This window comes from Parasteatoda tepidariorum, chromosome 6 (genome assembly GCF_982258835.1).
Source record: "Parasteatoda tepidariorum strain Cologne lab strain chromosome 6, Ptep-v5.0, whole genome shotgun sequence".
Classification (NCBI taxonomy): Eukaryota; Metazoa; Arthropoda; class Arachnida; order Araneae; family Theridiidae; genus Parasteatoda; species Parasteatoda tepidariorum.
The window spans coordinates 87937906-87958295 of NC_141760.1; the positions used below are offsets into that span (position 1 = coordinate 87937906).

At 29.1% G+C, this 20390-nt stretch overlaps 1 protein-coding gene across 3 annotated transcripts in view; it reads left to right on the forward strand.

Annotated features, from left to right (window-relative positions):
• The window catches only part of LOC107450353 (protein O-mannosyl-transferase Tmtc3), a 141167-nt gene that overhangs the window by 71823 nt on the left and 48954 nt on the right, over positions 1-20390 (forward strand). For all 3 annotated transcript variants that reach the window (XM_043040419.3, XM_087166148.1, XM_071178412.2), the window contains exons 3-4: positions 3551-3687; positions 16553-16634. In XM_043040419.3, the coding sequence (XP_042896353.2) occupies positions 3551-3687; positions 16553-16634 (219 nt within the window). The remainder of the gene's footprint in view (positions 1-3550; positions 3688-16552; positions 16635-20390) is intronic.

Sequence of the window (20390 nt, forward strand, 5' to 3'; positions counted from 1 at the left end):
TTTTACATTTCACAGTAAAAATACCGATACCCTGAGTGCCGGTACTTTTTACCGTAATTTGATCAGAATTTTTTTTTTACAGTGTAGAGTATGCTCTAGTGATTTGCATATAAGCCTTGCATCGTGAAATCTATTTTTCTATATTATAACAGCTATTTAACAGTTAAGCACCAAATTTAACGTTCTTTACAGGGAAATATTTGGCAGAAAATTAAATTAAAAACATACTATAAGGTCATTCATTTTTTCGTCCAAATTTAGAAAGATATAGCAAGAAAAAAACTGAATGGATACAGAAAAAAAAACGAAGTACTACCTTCAGAAGGTTAAGGTTAAGTTTAATTTAAAGGTTCAGGTTCAATTTAAAAATTTGGCTGTAAAAATATTTTCTACATTGGAAATTCAAAAAGTAAAAATCAATGCTCTTCAATAAAAATTTCAATTGCTTAAACTTTCAATTTCTATGAGTATTTTAAAATGCAATGCATATTGGATGGCTTTTAATATTTTGATACACTCATGCAAAAGTTCTCGAGTTTTGGAATTTTGCACTTTGGTACATCTATCTTTTATGCATTTACAATTTATTCTTTTTTCAAAAATTTATTTTAAAAAAATGTTCGTTAAAAAAAATTTTTTCAAAATTTTCAGAAATATTTTATTTATTTTACCTTTATCTTATATAATGCTCGTATATCGTAAAACAAATTAGTGCTCTATGTTTTTGGAACATAAATCGCTTAAATTTATGCTGTTTTTCTGGGATTTTTCTAAGCAAAATTTCTTTAAGCGTATCAAACGACGCATTACTATAAAACAAGAAGCTTTAATTTATGTATACATTTTAAAATATTCATAACAAATAAATGGCAAGGCATTTGAAATAAAATTTGACTTTTTTGAATAATATTGTTACGCAATTTTATTAATAGAGTCAGAAAAAAGTACTATCAAAACTACCAGAATATGGTGAAATTTATCTTGCTTGTGGCTCAAAGGAAAGACCAAAAAACTCAGTAATTTTTTCCGTAGCAGTTTGGTAATGATTTTGGTGAAATTAACAATAAAACATGGTTTTGTAACATGTGATAAAATTGAACAATTTTAACAAGATACCTCAGATCATGGTATAAAAACTACTAATTCGGCAAAAATTTAATTTCAGATTTGTGTTTTTTTACAAAGTATGTGGTAATAAGAACTGTAATTTTCAAAACCACAAATATCGGTTAACCGGAACTATACGAACGAAAAATTACTGAATAAATGGTTTAAATGATTTTATTATTTTGGTTTTATTTAACTAGAACTATGTTTCTTTCGTAAATCTCATTACCATACACTACGGTAGTTTTCCAGAATTCTTTTTCCCGTGTATAAGGCTAAAATTGTTAAAATATATTTACTTGGGAAAAAAAAACTGCGTATTTTATAATAATAATAAAAAAATTCGCAAATCTCCGGAATACATTAATTTCCAAAAATACACTTGGTTTTACATTGATCATAAAAGCAAGCAGAACAATGTAAAAGTTAAAACAAAATATATATAATACAACATTTGAATTCCTTAATGTCAGATATTTTACGAGTCCCAATTCAGTGCATTGTTATCAATAATAATACAAATATTTAACAATAATTGAACCTAATTATCTTTTAATCATCGTCTAAATATGCTTTAATCATAATAACTTGCAATAATGCTTGCTTATTGCTTTTATTTTGTTTTTAATAACTTAATGACTTTCATGTAAATCATCTAATTGTCAGCACCATATGACTCTTTTGTATGATTTTCTAAATATTCACAGTAAAGCCCATTTCACTTTATATATAAATCCTAATGTGCAGATAGGATAATGATGTCAGTACCCGGATTTGCATTTATACCAGGCCATGAATACACCTTCGGAACAAAGCAATATTCATAACTGCTTATGACTTTATGTAGACTATGTTAAAGAGGTACCGCCTGCACTGCATTTGTGCGTGACATTTAACATGACAGAAGGATATATTATTAGAGCACTGAGACGGGCTTGTCGAGTAGACAGACAAATGAGGCTGTTAGGGTGCTTTGTGATAGATTAATATACAGTTGCCTTGCTTTTGATTTTATGTTAAATAAGAGAAATAAGAAATATTTTAATATTTATGAAAAATAGAAGTAAATCTGTATTATATATTCCTATCAAACTTCTGGTAAAACTCATTCTTCTTGTAAAACATATGCGAAATCTATTTAAGTTGCTTATTAAACAACAGCTACCGCTAGTTTTTATACTTTTTCATAAAAGTAAAGCTTAAATTTTTCAGCGCTTCAAAAAGCTCACAGCCTTTTGTCCTAAAAATACTGACTATCCAGGGGTCTGTTTAGAAAAAATTTGGGTCCGTTAACGGACCCTTCACAAAATATCTTTTCATGAAAAGGGACCCTTCACAAAATATTTTAACTTAAAAACGGACCCTTCACAAAATATTTTATCTTAAAAACGGACCCTTCACAAAATGATTTTTCTTTTAATCGGACCCTTCACAAATTTTTTTATCTTCATTATTATTTTGTTAATCGAATAAACCCTTTCCAGGGCAGAAAACAAGAAAGATGGATGTAAACGAATTAAGTTTTGTCTTCGGCAGATGATTCTTCCATTATTCGTCCGAAATTAATATTCTGCGTTCAGCAGTATAGGCTAAATACCAAATATTTATATGCTGCATCTCTAATTTAGAAGGAGCAATTGTTGTTTATTTTTTAAAATTAAATTTTTTTAATTACAATTTTACAGTGTTGAGCATAATCTTGTATGTCTATACAATTTAAGAACTCCTTGAAAAAAAAAATTTTTTGCAATAACGGACCCTATTTGCACAAATTCATAAAAGCGGACCCTGGTTGAAAGAATGTGAGTAATTTTTTCACAATTTCACGAAAAACGGACCTTTCACAAAATGTCTGGACAGACCCCTGCTGTCTAAAAAATAAATTTAAAAAATATGAACAAGAAATAGAATTGTACGGTTTATTACTCGATGCTCAGATAATCTGAAATATTTCCACTGAGTTTCAAAATTAGTTATAAGGTTCGCCAACAGATAGCGCTGCTAACTGTTGGCGAAAATCTCTATAACTGTATATAGCTTGCGGCTGTAAAGCGGTGCAGACTGAGAATAAAACTAGCCGGTACTCACGGAAATTTTTCATTTAGTGTATTCTAAATTGCAGGAAAAAAAAACATTGTTTTATAGTTTTTTCAGTATGCAGTGCCATCTTTTGGCACACTTTGTAACTACTTTTAAAATTTACTAATAATAAAAACTGATTTCTTAAACAAAGCACAGCAAATTGTGCATCTCTATCTTTTATTGAGTTTACAAACTATCCACTATTTATGAACACTGTCAGTATAAAAATCACACGAATGGCATTCTACTCAACTCTCTTTGCGCAATATACGTTATGATGAGATGGAAATATATTGATGTACTAAAAGTATGAGACTACGAATAAATGGTTTTTGTTGACTAAATTGTTTTCTTTCTACAGGAATACAGTCATAAATCCTACCGTCCACTAACAGTTCTTACTTTTCGACTGAACTACGCCGTCCACGGTTTACAGGCTTTTGGCTATCACCTAGTCAACATCATACTTCACGCTTTTGTTTGCATTCTTTTTCACAGGTATGACGTAGTATTTTTTTAAATTAAAATCATTGTATATCTTAGGTTATGGGTTCATTTCTTTTACAAATTTTAACTAAAATAAAATTTACATTATAGTTTAATTAGATATATATTTATGTAACTGAAATGTAATATGCTTTTCACATTTGCAGAAATACTTTTGTAAGTTTAATAATAATAGCTGATTTAATGACTTCTACGTATAGAGAAAAAAATTTAAAGCAAATAAAGTACTTCTAAAAGCATCTGACTTAGTAAATTAAAACTTGTTTTTTTTTTTAAATATATGTTAAAAAAACAAGCTGTGTAATTCAAACAACAAATAGTGGTATAGTGTAAAGTTCTGATACATTTGCTTCTTAGTGATGAAAGAATCATTAATACATACATTATTGTAAACAAAAACTTGATTTATTATCGAGTATTATTAAAAAGTTAAATAAAATGGTACTGAACTGAACTCAGTGACGCGGCAGCCCATAGAGGGCCAAGGCCTACTGTGCCCATCTCAGTTTTCTTGACCTTGGTTTCTGGGGTGCAGGAGCAGATGTTCCGGTCAGATGGTCAGACGAACGCGGAACCCCCAGTGTTTAGTTCCCAAGCATGCTTGGTACTCATTTATCGACCCACTGAAGGGATGAAAGGATGAGTTAACCTTGCCCGGCCCGAGGATGGAACCCAGGACCTGTGGTATGGGAGCGCGAAGCACTACCACTCAGCCACCAGGCGTTTTTAAATAAATAAAATGGTGATTTGCTTAAAAAGGAAATTGTAAGTAACATCTCTTATAACATAGATAATGAGTTACATTTAAAAAAACAAAAATGATGGCATTTTTATTGACTAATAACAGTCAGACTGAGGGTTAAATCTGCCAGTAGTAACGCCAAGAACTTTCAATAAGCAGTGACTGAATTGTTCCCAAGGGATTATTAGAAGCGCGGGAAGCGATCCATAGTTGGCATTTTATCGAAAGATAAAATAGCCAAAAACAAAGCCAACCCTGCATTATTAAAATAGGATTTTAAATAATTTGGCTACAGCTTAATAACCAAACTGACCATGAGAAATTAATATGACCCTGTAACTGAAACATTTTTGTGCTTGGAAAAATAAAATAACTTAAGGAATAAACAGTTGAAAACTGATTTTGATGTTTGATTTAATCGCGACAGTGAATTTATGAGTCATATATACATCAATTATAGATTTGTATTGAAATACGAGTTAACCATTACATTGGTTGATAATAAAATATTTATATTTTCCTCTTACAAACTGAAATGAAAATTAAATAATTGGTTTAATTTAATTAAAACTGGATTAAGAATGATTAAAAAAATTAAATTTATGAAATTAAAGAATATTTTTAGAAACTTGGGAATATGTAATGCCCTAAGGACTTAATTTATTAGAAAAATATTGCAGTTTCACTTTGATGTCCACTTTTCCATACAACAATTTTGAATAATATTTTGTTCGATTTTCCTTTGCAGATAATAGCAATTACGCTCCGCTTTAGTTATTAGTTCCTCATTTGATTATGCTTCACTTTCTAGTCTAATTTTTAATTTTTAATTTTATTTTGCTCCACTTTCCATTTCAAACCTTTAATTTCATTCATCCATTCATCAGATCTTTCATCAGATCCTTTTCTTTTCTTTTTTGCATTGTAGTTTTTCCTCCTTCGTTTCATTATGTCCCATTTTGTAATGGTTCATCAATCCAATATAAAGCACTTCTCATGTCAATTTATTTGCTTCTTTGTTCCTTATATCCTACTTTTAACAGCAATTTTTAGTTCCTCAGTAATATATAACCCTCTTTTTATTGTAGATTACATTGGGGAACACAATTTTTTGTTACATTTATACAAATACTTCATCTTTCCAAACTCGGGTGTGAGCATTTAAGATCTAAAATTAAGGTTGCTCCTAAAGCTACATATTTTTAAATGACATATTTAGTCTATTTCTTGTCGAAACGTTCAAGTTTAAATACTTTGCATATTACGGAGGACTGTCCAAATGTTACTACAAACTTCAAGGGGAGTTAGGATACATCACCAGGGTTGAAAGTGCATAGACTTCAATGCCCGAAAATGTCTTTTCATGGGACTAGGGGAACTTTAATATTATATGCTCAGGGGCACATGAAGAAATGGTTCATATGAAAGAAGTCCCTAGCGGCGTATGACTATATTTGCGGGCATGAGTTCATATGCAATTTTAATTCAAATGACGTGCCCTAACTCTCTTAGAAGTTTTTCGCAACATTTATGCGACCTTTCTGCTGTACAGTCCGCAAAAAAAAAAAGATATCACCCTGAATAACTTTCGTTTTAATGATCCGATTTTCACGAACTAAGTGTCAATCTTAATGGTTCCTGGGGGTGACCTCAAATATGCTAATTAATTAGTGCTAACTATTAATTAAGTTACGAAATCAGACACAAAAACGTACTTTCTCTGAATAAACATATATTTTTTTTTACATATTTGGAATCTAGACACTTGAATTAGGGGGGGGTAGACAAAATTTTAAAACAATTGGGTCGTAAATTGGGTTGCAATAAAGGTTTATATATTTGGCGATAGTCCAAAAAACCGCCAAAAAAAGTCGCCTGCGCAAATAAATATTTTAAGATAACCCTTGACTGATTCAAAAGAGAAACGCTTAATTTTACTAGGTTGCTAGGCAACCAATTTCTGACTGTAAAAAAATTGAAATAATGTTTTGTGATTGCTCTGAGAGGTTTAATTAATAGTTAATAGAAAACACCTCGAAGTTTCTAGGCAATAGACAATTTTTAAGTTCATTTATGACCAAAAAGCAAAATAAATAAATAAATAAATAAATAAAATAAAAAATTATTTTAATCTCTTTTGAAAAGAAAATTTTAATCGATTTATAAGTTTTCAGAATTTAAATACATGAACTTTTTATCTGATATTATTTAGATTATGCTATTTTTGCTATGTTTATTCGAGGATTTCATACTAAAATCAAATTAACATAACTTATAATAGCTATATAGAAAATTTTAGGGATAATGATTTTTACAGCTTTAATCGAGTCTTCTAGGCATGAAAGTTAGAAGGAAAAAAAAGTGCATGAAAAATAAAATGTAGATTGTATAGTAATTCTAATGCACATTCACAAGGTTTTCTGTAATTTACGATTTCTTTTTTCTATAACTCAATGAATTGCTGAATGTTTAGTGGCATTTTAAAAACATTGAAATATGTTATGTTTAAGAATAAGATATAGAAATAATATGTTGCATATTGTATGATTCATTGTTTAAAAAATTGCTTCATTTTGCTAGATATTTACGTTACATGGTTTTCTTTGGATAAAGATGATTAGCAAATAGCATCCACATGTTTCGATACATTCTGAAACTTACGTTCGCAAATTCACCATAAAATGTCGCACAGCATATTCTTCAATTACGATAAGCTACATTTACCACCAAATACTGCTACTATGATTATTTTTGTTATATATATATCAGATATATATATATATATATATATATATATATATATCAGATATATATATATATATATATATATATATATATATATATCAGATATATATATATATATATATATATATATATATATATATATATATATATATATATATATATATATATATATATATATATATATATATATATATATATATATATATATATATATATATATATATATATATATATATATATATATATATATATATATATATATATATATATATATATATACAATATATATATATATACAATATATATATATATATATATATATATATATATATATATATATATCTGATATGATACTCTCTTTTTAAACAGAGCTCGTAAGGCCCTTAAGATACTGAAATGGGGGCACGAAAACTTAAAAGAATTTTTTTTTCCTAATGCCCGCCTGTGTTAACATCAGTCAATTCAGGCATCTACAGGGCGACAGATATCTGCGTGGCCTAAGGATTCCTAACGAGCATCAAACATTCTCAAAATTAAGTGTTCATTCACTGGAAAATTTAGTGTTTATTCAATTTAAGAACTGTTCCTTCACTTGGTTATCTTACTACTTATTATTTAAACCACCAAAAGCTTAAAACAATATTATGTAAGTTATCTAAATTTTTTTTACATAATTTGCATTTAATAACAAATATGTCGACATGCATTTAATAACAAATACGTCATTTAGCTAAAATTAAAAATTTTGAAATTTTTATGATTTTTTTTTTAAAGACAAGCTAAGCTTAAGTATTCCTTCACTGGTTATTTTACCGTATAAGATTTTGAGAAATTTGCGATGTTGTGAGAGATGCTTAAAAATATTGACTACGTATTTTTATTAATATTTATAAAATATGTATTCAAGAAATTGATGAATATTTTATTCCAAATTTATTCATTCGTATGTATATTATTGAAATTTTATCAGTTATTGAGAAAATAAAAATAAAAAAAAATCACATTAAAGAAGCACAATCTGTTGTATAATCATATTCTATCAGAAGCATGCTTTTATAAAACTCCACATTCTCTGAATAAAATGTATTTTATTCAATAAAATGTTTTATTCAAATTTCTTTACTAAATTGCAAATAGAATTTTAGACGACTAAAGAAGAAACATCGTATTTTATAGCTTAAAAAAATAAAAATGAAAAGATAAGCAAACGATTATTAGCGAAAAAAATATGAATGAAATTTTATGCTAAGCGCGCGAAGTCAAGTTCCTCGCAAGTTTATCACATTTTAATATTAATCGCTCCATTTAATCATTTCTTCATTGTCGCCAAATTATTTTTTTAAAAATAATTAATTTTAATTTTTCTCAGCTTCTAATAAATAAAAACAGTTGAAACTTTAGATTTTTCAATTGAAAAATATGTAGATTAATATGGTATAAAAAAATTCATACCTTATAATTCAAAAATTTTTCATCCTTAATTTAATTAAATAATAAAAAATAATTAACAATTATTAAAAATTATTTTTTTCGTGAAATTATCTTTGGGTAAATGAGTTTTATGACTGGGTGAAATTTTCTTCGAATTGCTTTATTAGTTTTTAAAATATGACTAAAAACGTAAAAAGTGAAATTAACATTAAGGGGTACGAACTTTGAATCGCTCTCCTGACCAAACTATGGGGACCATATTTCCCAGATTGCGGCTACCCCCTATATTTTGAAGGTTAAGAATCCAAATATGTAAGAAAAAATATATGTTTATTCAGAGAAAGTACGTTTTTGTGTCTGATTTCGTAACTTAATTAATAGTTAGCACTAATTAATTAGCATATTTGAGGTCACCCCCAGGAACCATTAAGATTAACACTTAGTTCGTGAAAATCCGATCATTAGAACGAAAATTATTCAGGGTGATATCTTTTTTTTTTTGCCGACTGTACATAATGTTTTAAACTTGTTCATTTCGACAAAAAATGGGCGAGAAATGCCATTTAAAAGAAAAACTGTAGTTTGGAGAGAGAAATCGATTTCAGGTTTCAAATCAGTAATACGAAAGTATCTAAGATCTGTAAAAAAATTTAAATGCAAGAAAAACAAAAAATAAAATCCTTTCCCCGGTGTTTTGTTCTATAGTCATAAACTGCACAAATTTTTTTCAACAGATGACCTGTTCAGAGACACACGATGTATCATGTATTCCCACATGCATCAACCTATTTCTACGAAAGCAAACTGAAGCTTATTACTCCATTAGATAGGGAGCGTTTTCAAATAAATACGGTTTTTTAACTCGTGTTTGAAAATAGAACCCTTGCAAGTTATCACCTCTTTTACAATTTTCCTTATTTTAAAAATAATATATAAATTATTTATTAAAAATATACATCGAAAATATTTTTTACGAAATAACAATATACTTCTAATTTTTTGGGAGTCACAGCATTTCCCGAAATTGAAGCTATTTTCTCCATAACTTCCATCATTTATCATTTTTCATTCATCTAAGAAAAGATTAAGTACAATTTAATGATTGCTGACATGAAAGTAAAAAAAGAACAAATGGAAGTAAAGTTTTTAATGACAGCGCATCGTTAGCAGATTTGATACTAAGAACTAAATGGTAAAAGGGTGATATTTAAACTGTATCCTCAAATAAGTATACTTTTTTTGCTAATAAGTCGTCTCTTTAAGATGATGAATGGAAAAAATCACGAATATGTTGTATTCGAAATAGTGTAAAAGAGTAAATATTTTGACTAAGTGAAATAAATAACGTAGCTTTTGTATTTTTATCTTCACAGCATAATTTAATTCTGGGTATGAATAGATTATAAAAGTAATGGAACCTAAATAGTTTAAAATATTTAGAGCTGGACAAATGATATTGTCCTGGAAATTGTTTAAAAATGAGTTCAAAAAAATAAAAATATAAAATAAATGAAGAAAAAGAACTGAGAAAACAATGACATATTTTTAAATTTATTTCTCAATTTTTTTCTAACAGAAGTTATATATTGACTTCAATAGAGTCTAAATTATTATTATAAACATATGCACTAGAAAGAAATTTATTTCTTTATGCTTATGCACACCCATTCCACTTCCAAATATTTTCTTTTTGATTCTATTAACCCCTTCTTTCTCGATCCCGTAAAAGTGACGAGGTGAGGTTTCGCCCTCTATTTCTCGCTCCCGTGAAATTTCCAGGCTGGAGTGTTCAGTAGTAACGGGCCAATAAGAATAAAACTAATTCATTTCCTTTGCCCGGAAAACATTTTATTTCTTATTTTACGCACCAGATAGCAATACCAGGATATTTTTTAGGTAATTGTAGACAGTTAATTTATTTGAAACTAGATGTCAGCACTAATTAAATACGTGTATTTGGCAAAATAGGCACTTTTATGACCGTTTTCTTGAAAATTAACGGATCGTTAAGGGGTTAGGATCTATTAGTGAGCATAAGAAGTTTTTCCGAATAGTTCTTTTTTAAAATAATATGTAGAATTAGAAGTAAATTGTTATAACAAATTTGTTAAGTTCACAACCGTGATTTAGTATTTTCGATCACCAAACGGATATTAAACACAATTTTTGTATTCACCACATTGCGCATGAATCTGATCGTTAGAGTTCTAAATAATTTAATGAATCTCTTTCATTGTAATTTATAATGGTATATTCATGCAAATTGCATAAAAAATAATAATTGTAAAACTGTTAATAAGACTAAACACCGATTTAAATAACTTTAATGTATCGTGGAATTACGTTATAATAAAAAAAGTAATTCTTTTAGTTTAAAACTCTTAAAAAAACTATCAAAAGTAATTCTCTTAGAAAGCTATCAAAATCAAAAAAGTAATTATAGCAGTAAATGTAAATGCCGTTTAATTAGGAATACAAAACTATTTATAGAAAAACAATACCTTTGTGGCGTAACTACCACTATAAATATTAAATACCAAATCACTAGTATATAAGACATTTTTACTCGATTCTATCATGAGGTACCTTATAATAGATAAATGTTGAAATAGTCGATAATTATGTCCCCACAAATGGTGACCCGGACGTGATTGAATATTGAGAGAATAAAAATATATAATGAGCGAAATGCTATGAAGAAAAAAAAAGAATTACTGAGCGAAATGTCATAAACAAAAAAAACAAAAAACATCCGGTGAAGTAAATAAAGACTCCCGGTAAATAAACAATATTGAAGGAAAAAAATTAGCGAAATGCTATAAACAAAAAATACGAAAAAATAATAAGCAATATGCTATAAAAAATGAAGAAGGAATATAATAAGCGAAAATGATATAACTATTTAAACAGCATGAATCAACTAGTGGTAATCGTTCATCGAATTCAATCACACATAAAATTCTGGATAGGGGGTAACGTGGCGTAACTACCACTACAAATATTAAATACCAAATCGCTAATATATAAGACATGATAACTCGATTTTATCATGAGGTACCTTATAATAGCATACCTGCCAACTTTCACTCTTTCCGAGAATGGATTTTCAGAGTGGTTGTAATGCAATTAACGAAAAACAATCTGACTCAAAAATATATTTATATTTTGATCCCGTTGAAATTCGTTTGCGCAAGGATTATTCTGCTTTTATATATTTATTGTAATTATTTATATGTAGTGGTGATCAAACTCATTTATAATTATCATTATAATTCAAAAAGTTAATTGGAATAACCTGAGTATTGCTACCACTTTAAATATGAAAATAAAATCTTCCGGAAAATCCGGAAGAGTTGGCAGGTATGTAATTGATGAATATTGAAATAGTCGATAATTATATCCCCACACCTTTATACCTTTTATTAATTTTATGCTCATGACAATCAAAGCAATATGGAAATCAATGTGGAAAAACAGGATGTAATTTTCCGGCCAGTGAAGATGCACCCACAGCAATGAAAAATCATGTTAGACCATTATGTTTTCATGTTAAATAAAAATATGGGATTAGAATTAAAGATTATCGCATAAGGATTACCAAAGGAACTGTAATTAAATATCGCAAATGAAACATATTATTATGTTTCTAAAGCTATAACCTGTCTATAGCTGAAAAGCTTTAGCACCAAATGTGAATGCATAAAAGTAGTTGAATAATTAAAAGGACTTGTGTAAAATTATAATTTTAAGACCCTTTTTTTCTTACGTGGAATATCTCATCACATTTTTGATCCTTCTATGAATTGATAAGGACCTAATTATAATAATTGTTCCTGATTTTCTCCTTCACAACAAATATTTAAAAAAAATTATTTCGGAATCGTTTTAACAGTAGATATCTTTAATGAATATCTTATTTTGCTAAAATTCGTAGTTGAGTGACAAAATAAAATTATCCTCAGGCCGACATTAAAAAAATAATGTGAACTTAAGAGCAGAACAAACAGATGATCATAACGTCTTTTCTAAGAGAGGGGAAATAAAAATGAAGATTACTTTTACCAAGAATATGTCGTTCTTTAATGAGCAAAATGCTCAGCACTTATTTAAATCTCTGAAAGGCAAATTAATTATGATAATCATTTAATTATCCATAATGGTTGTGGCGAATGACATTATCGCCAAGCCGACATTCAAAAAAATTATGTAATCCTAGAGCAGAATATGATCTGATGATCTGAACTGTATCATAACTACCACTACAATTATTAAATTCCAATTCACTATTATATAAGATAAGTTAACTCCATTCGATCTTGGGTATCATTTCATAGACGAAAGTTGACATAATTGATAATACTCTCGCCACAGAACGACTATTCTAGAGTGGTGGTGTATGTGCAAATTAAATTTAATAAATTTTTTGTTCTTTCAAGAATGTGTAGTTTCTTGAAGAACTACACATTCGAATATGAACAATAATTTTGTTATCCGTAGTTGTATTTATAAGACAAAAAAAAAGAATGCTGTTTCTAGTGTATCTACCACTACAAAAATACAGTTCCAATTCACTAGTATATAAGAAATGTTAACTCGATTCTATGGGGGAGGGGGGTACCTTTTCATAGAAGAAAGTTGACATTATCGATATCTACTCTCCTTATATTGGTAACCTTCGGGTGTGATGTGAACATGCCTACCTTGACAGATATTCCCACTTCGATATGAACAGTCTCCCCACATTTTAGCCTTCGGACATGAGGTGAACACGTCTACCTGAGTAGAAACGCCCAATACGATTTAAACACGCCTACTTCGATGGATGGTCAACATTGAACAGTTGACTTGCTACTTGTGATTGCGACGTAGTCCTCCTCACGCTGTTGCTTCTCATCTCGATCACACAGAGCGTACAACGTATACACTCGACTGCTAAAGGCAACGCAGAAGCGACCACGTCCGTAAACTTAATTCATCTCTCACGATCAGCACTCAAAAAGTACGGTTATCTTAATACAGCTCCCCCGACTTCTCACAAAAGAGTTAACTTACTCATTTATGTATTTTTACCTCAATTCAATATCATTTGATATGTTAATATATTATAAGAAACAAAATCGCGTAATGTAAAATTATTCCCTAAAATATGCGTATGCACTCTGTTAGTTATACTGCCTTACTCAGTAGCAGAACCTCTGTATTTATCTGCAAGACCATAATGCTGCATTTGGTAGGTTCGAAAATTTCAAAAATGCAATCTCTTTGAAATGAAGGTAATCAACTTTTTTAAATTTATTTTTGTCTGCAGTAACTTAATTAAATTTTTATTGCGTCGCAACTCAATTTTGAATAATTTTTAATGTTAGGTTTATTTTTGTCTGAAAGGCCAAAATAAATCTGCGGTAACCATCAACAATGTTCTAAGAGGATATAAAAAGGCTAGCTTGAAATTATCAATATTTTCACAAAGCCAAGGTGAAACAAGGAATAGAGAACTCGCATTTCTGTGATGCGACCCCGGTTCAAATCCCTGTGGCAGCTTGTCGAAAAGAATTCTGCTCCCGGCAAACACAGACTACAGTGCCGAAGTAAAATATCCTCCAAGGAAGATGGATCATAGATTAGATTCTTCCGCTATCACGCAATTCGTGGTTTTTCTCTCCATGCAATGCAAACGCGTACTTAGTTCCAACAAAAAATTCTCTACGAATGCTATTTTGTCCCAAAGTTTGATCCTGAAGCTTCCTTGTCTTCTGCTTTAGGTTCAAATTTACATGGATACAGAATTAGGCATTGGTAGTCGTAAGCCAAAGAATGGATGAGCTATTCAACGTCGGATATTAAATGAAATATTTTCCCAAGTTTAAAAGTTTTTATGTACATCTGATTTTGGTTAAAGTTGAGACAATAGAAAGAAAATAAATCTAGGTAAAACTAGAAAAAAATAATTTTTTTTATTTATTTTATTTAGTTTTTTAAACAAGTGGTTTCTTAAATCTCTCAGCATACGATTTTATGACAACATAATCTCTACAGTAAGGAGTTAAATTTCTCATTTATAAACAAATACCACAACATTCAACTATATCATTAAAATCAAAATCATTTAATGCATTAAAATTACACCTTTAATTGTACGCCTACTCGCAATTATACTAATTATAATGCCATTTGAAATCCTTAATATCAAAATAATTAATGTATCGGATTTATGCATTGACTTACCATCATACAATTATTTAAATTTTCTCGATTTATTTTTCAATTGAAACAAATTTGTTCCTAATCTACTCACAACCTGATGTTTAATATCAGTTGTTTATTTATTTATTTTAATGAAATCTACATCTGGTATTAAAATTTGTCAGAAATTATCATTTATCGTGTTACAGAATTCTCTCTCTAAGGCAAAATCCAATAAACATCTCGAGATTGGAAATTCTTTAGTACATTCCTTTACAATTATTGCATCAACAAGTTATTTCTAAGCATTATACGTCAATATTTGTTGTTCCAGGCGTATAACGCTTTCATGGCCGACTGCTTTTAAATCAATAATACCGACATCTGCTTTTGTGTGATTTCTTGAATCGGAATAGATTGCCTTCAGTAACAGAAATGTTTGTGAATTTATTTGGGATACGACATTAGAAATGATTTTTTTTTAATAGATTGGATATTACATTGTTAGAAGGCCAAAAAAAAATTTTGCTTGGATTTTTTTCTAAAATATATTATTAAAAATATTTTGCATTTGATTATCTTGCACTTGCCGTTTTTAGAGAAAAATCTTTATTTTCTCTAAACTTTATAGTTATAATTATTTTAAATATTTGCTTAATGTTTTTATTACTGATTAAGAATTCGATAGATTAATGAAGTTTTTCAAACTCTAACTGAGTCACTGCTTCATTTAAAAGTTTTTTAGCATTATATTGCTATAATTTTTATAATATTTTTTTTTAAATTATCGATTACTTTGGAGGACAAATCTTTGTTGCATTTATACAAATACTTGATTTTGCCTAGTTCGGGTGTAGGGATTTCAAATCTAAATTTGGTTTTGCTCCTAAAGCTACAGAAATTTTTTAATTATGTTTTTTGTTGAAATATAAGAGTTCAAAAACGTTACATATAACAGGGGGTTGCGTAAATGTTGCAGGATTAAAATTTCATACGAAACTATGCTCGGAATTGTCACCATAGGCACTTACTTATAACGAACTATTCAGAAACACGATCATAATATGGAAGCTCTCTCAGAGGCGTATGACGACACTTTCGGAAATGGGTTTCTATGCAATTTTAATCATGATGTCCTGATCCCAAATTTCCCTAACAGTTTGTCTCAGCATTTATGTGGCACCATGTTTTACATAACGTTTTTAAAACTGCAAAACTTCAACAAAAAATTTACTTAAAATGTCATTTTAAAAAGAAACTGTAGTTAGAGAGAGAAACCAATGGTACATTTGAAATCTGTTGATCGTATATATCTTAGTTATATCTTGATATTTCAATCTTGTATCTTGATATTTCAATCTTGTATCTTGATATTTCAATCTTATATCATAATATTTCAAAATAAATCGTATATATCTTGATTTTTCAATATTCCTTATCTGAAATCGGTATTACATGATGACCAATTAAATTATTTCTCATTATTGATTTTCTGAAGATTTAATTTTTCAGTTATATAATGAATGAAACTTTTCATTGAGTTATTGAATTCCTTTTAATTGATTAAAAATAGTTGCAGCTTACATACCATAAACGAAGCTATTTTTCACCCTTTTTAAAACATTTCTTCTCATTTTTTTCGTACGAAGTTGAATTTCTCTTACACTATTTTTTGTTTTGTTCTGAACTAAAAAACGTTTGAAAATAACAGTTTATCAAAAAATTTTGTTCTAAAAAATGTATGTGTTATTTTAGGATGTGCCTCTATTTCCTCTCCAGTACTTCCAGCATTATATCCAGCTTGCTGTTTGCTGTACATCCTATTCACACAGAAGCCGTAGGTAGCTATGACTATTCTTTTTGAAATTTGAAAATGTTTTTTTCACTAACAACCAAAATACTTGACCAAAGTTAAAAAAACGCACTTTTGTAAATTTAAAAATACTTTACTGTAAAAAAAAGAGAAAAAGATATTCTCAATAAAATCGGATTTGAAAACCCAGTGTATTCAAAATCAAAACAGCATAGATTCACTTTTGAGTAAAATGCATAGTCTCAAAATTATTGCGGTGAGAAAAATGTGCTAATAAAGGAGATATTTGTAGCGCGACGGCAGAATTCGAACCTAGGATCTTCAAAATCGTAGTAGGATGTTCTAACCACAGTAGTTGCACAGCCCAGTCCAGTGAGGTTTAGCAAGCTTTATATAGTGACCACCACAATATTACATCATGTCGTACTTTCCTGTGGCTTTGGAATTTTTTAGATATAGCAAAAAATGAAATAAAAATTAGTGATCTCCTGATATAGCTATCAAGACCATATATTCCAAATTGCAACCGTTTGTACCATTAAAATGAAAAATAGCATATTATGAAGTGTCATGCTTTTGCACATCCCCAAGACCAGCAGAGACCTAGATTTTGAGCACCCTAAAAAAGAACAATAACATCATAGGATTGTCCGTCTGGTAAGCTCCAGGCAATCAAGGATGTGGTCAGAGAACGCCTGTTCATTGTGACACATACTGCAGTTAATGAAGTGTCATTGCCGCGGTCGCTATATAAAGCTTCTAAACTCTTCCTCACTTGAGGTGTACATCTATGGCGGTTAGAGCATCCTACTACGAACCTGCAGTGGGATGCTCTAAACATAGTAGAATGCGGAGTGGAACTTTAAAAAAAATTCAAATTTTCATAACATATATTTTGTAAAATAACAGCCAATGGACATACTAATTTCAAATTTCAATTTTACAATGGGTTGCAATTTGGAAAATATGATACCAAAGCTTAGTCAGGAAATTTTTTTAACTTCATTTTTCACTTATTTCGCTTTATCTTAATAACTTTATGTGAATTGAATGTATGGCGTGATGTGTTATTTCGATGGTCACTAAATTAAGCTTCCGAACTCTCCCTGGAATGGTGTGTTCAACTATGGTGGTCAGAGCATCTTATTATGAGCCAGGAGGTCCTCAGTTCCTGCCGGCAGCAAAGAACATCTCTCTGACACATTTCTTCTTCGTTGCTAAAAATGAATATATGTTTTTTTCAATTTTAAATACATGAGATTTTGAAATTATATAAAAATTTTTCAGGAGATATTTTGACACATCTATGCTGAATTTCGAAACAATCTTTTTTACAGTGTTTTTAACTACGTACTGATGATTAAAAAAAATTCAGGCAGAGAAATAGATGATTTTTAAATAGTTTAATAGTATAATTAGAGTTATATCGCTCATGGGCTGCAATAGCGGCACAACTCAAAAAATCAAGTTTTGAGATAAGTGGGGTTAAAGTTTTCATACCGATGAAAACTTTAATAAGCAAAATGCATAAGAAATGCTTTAGTTTGCTTAAACGAAGATTAACTTCAAGTTGAATTATAAGTTGTGCTAGTATTGCTGCTGGAAGAATGTGTATTTTCATTTGTACACTTGTTCTTAGTCCAAAACGCGTGTCTTTTGAGTTGTGCCACTATTGCAGCCCATGAGCAATATGTTATACTATATAGTATAATTAAAGTTATATGTTATGTTATAGAGTTATAAGTTATGTCCAACGAGAGCACCAAGTTATGCATCTTTTAAAAAAGTTTTTAATCAAACAATTACCACACTAATCTCTTGTAAATAGTTGACATGAACACTTTCTCTATAAATGCATAATCCGTGCAACAAAAAAAAATAGATACGTTAAAAACCAAAAAACAAAAATACTCATATTGTTAATAAAATAAATATGTTCTATGTACTGAATAAACTATGAACCAGTTACTTTTTCAACAACGTTTTTGTGATTTGAACGAAAAGATGAACAATCTAACGGTAAAATTCATTTAAATAACTTAAGTAGTTTTTACTGAAAACTTAATCATTATAATTGCCTATTTGTAACGTAAGAAAAATTCGATTACTTTTTAAAAATAAAATTCGTCCTTTTTTGTTACAATTATTTTCGTAAATTGTATTGAAATTGTATTCAACATAGTAATTATTTCAATCTTTATTAGTTATTCATCCACTCACTTCAATTTCTATGAACGAAATACCAATTTGTAATTCTAATTGAGTTTTAATACTTAACAAGAAGATTAGAAAATTAATCTTTTGAAATTCTTACTCGAAGTTATTATAAAATCTTGAAAGGTATCTTTTACAGTAGAAGATTATAGTTAAAACATAATGACTAAAAAGAGAATGCAACGATATATTTTTAATAAGTTTCTATACCATGATTTTTGTTTTATTCTTAGAAAAAATAATTAAAATAACCTTTCATAATCTAAATATTTTATGAACAAAATACATTTTATAATTACTTAAATAATTTTAAAATCTTATAAGAGAACAAAACTGAATACGCAATCTTAATATAAACAGAAGCTTAAATATTGTTATGCATCAATCAAATGATTATGCATTACATAAAGGTATTTATTTCTCCTCGGTATCTACAGAATGAGAATAATTTCTTATTTATTGCATTTACGTTTATTATAATAACGTTAAATTTTATTGTAGTTACGTTATTATGATATATTTACATTAAACATACAATAACGGCAATATAATAAAAAAATAACGTGTACCCTATTAAAAAAATCAACTTTCTTCAAAATATTTGCTACAAACTTATTGCGAACTTAGAATTATTCTAAGTTGAGTCATATTGTGGTGCAATTTTATTCTTCTTATACAAGATAATATGGCAAAGCTTTAATAAAAGCTATTTAAAAGCTGAAACACATTTCAACGCAATTACAGTTCTAAGTACAGTAATGAAATCCAAATGTACTTCATTTATTAAGAAAAACGACCATAAGACTTATGAAAAACATCTCAAAACTCTTCCAAGAGAAACATTGCCTGTTTCAAAGACTTAGGGAGACATGAGCCATCCAACTTGATGCCTCCCAGAATCAAATTAATTTTTGCAATTGCAAGTTTCTTAGACTTTTGAATTAGACTTAGAAATTGGGAAGCCCAAAGTTGATGTTTTTATTTTGAGGAAGCCAAGGATTCCACCTTCTATTGTTCTAAAAGTCGACTATGGGAGGGTTTAATGGTCTGAGAAAGCAACATGTTGGATGGCTGCACGGCCTCATTCCCCTATGTCTATAAAAGAGTCATTATTGCTTACATAAAAAGAAAGGTTTTTCATTTTAATTTAAAAAAATGAATTTAATTTTAATGAAAAACAGACTCATCATATCCAGGATTTTACAGAAAGTAAATATACTCACTGGATTCATAGTTGAGCAATATCTCCAGAGCAGAATCTGATTGAGAATGTTTTTACTTCCTTCGTAAATAAGTAACTGCTTTGAGTCCTCCTCCGTTGTCGCCGCTAAAAGAGTTGGAACAAGGGTTACTTCGTTTTTGGTCTTCTTTCCCTATTTCAGTGTCTACAAACTTAATTCGTAGCATGGAAACTCGACGTGACTAATGCAGCGTAGTTAGTGGTTATATGCATTCTTTACAATAACCCATCTTTGTAATGTTTTTACGACAATTTTCCGAGAAAAACTTTAAAGTACTGTTTGCTCTGTAAAGGGACTTTTCTTCTTAACGTTTAATTTTTTTTCT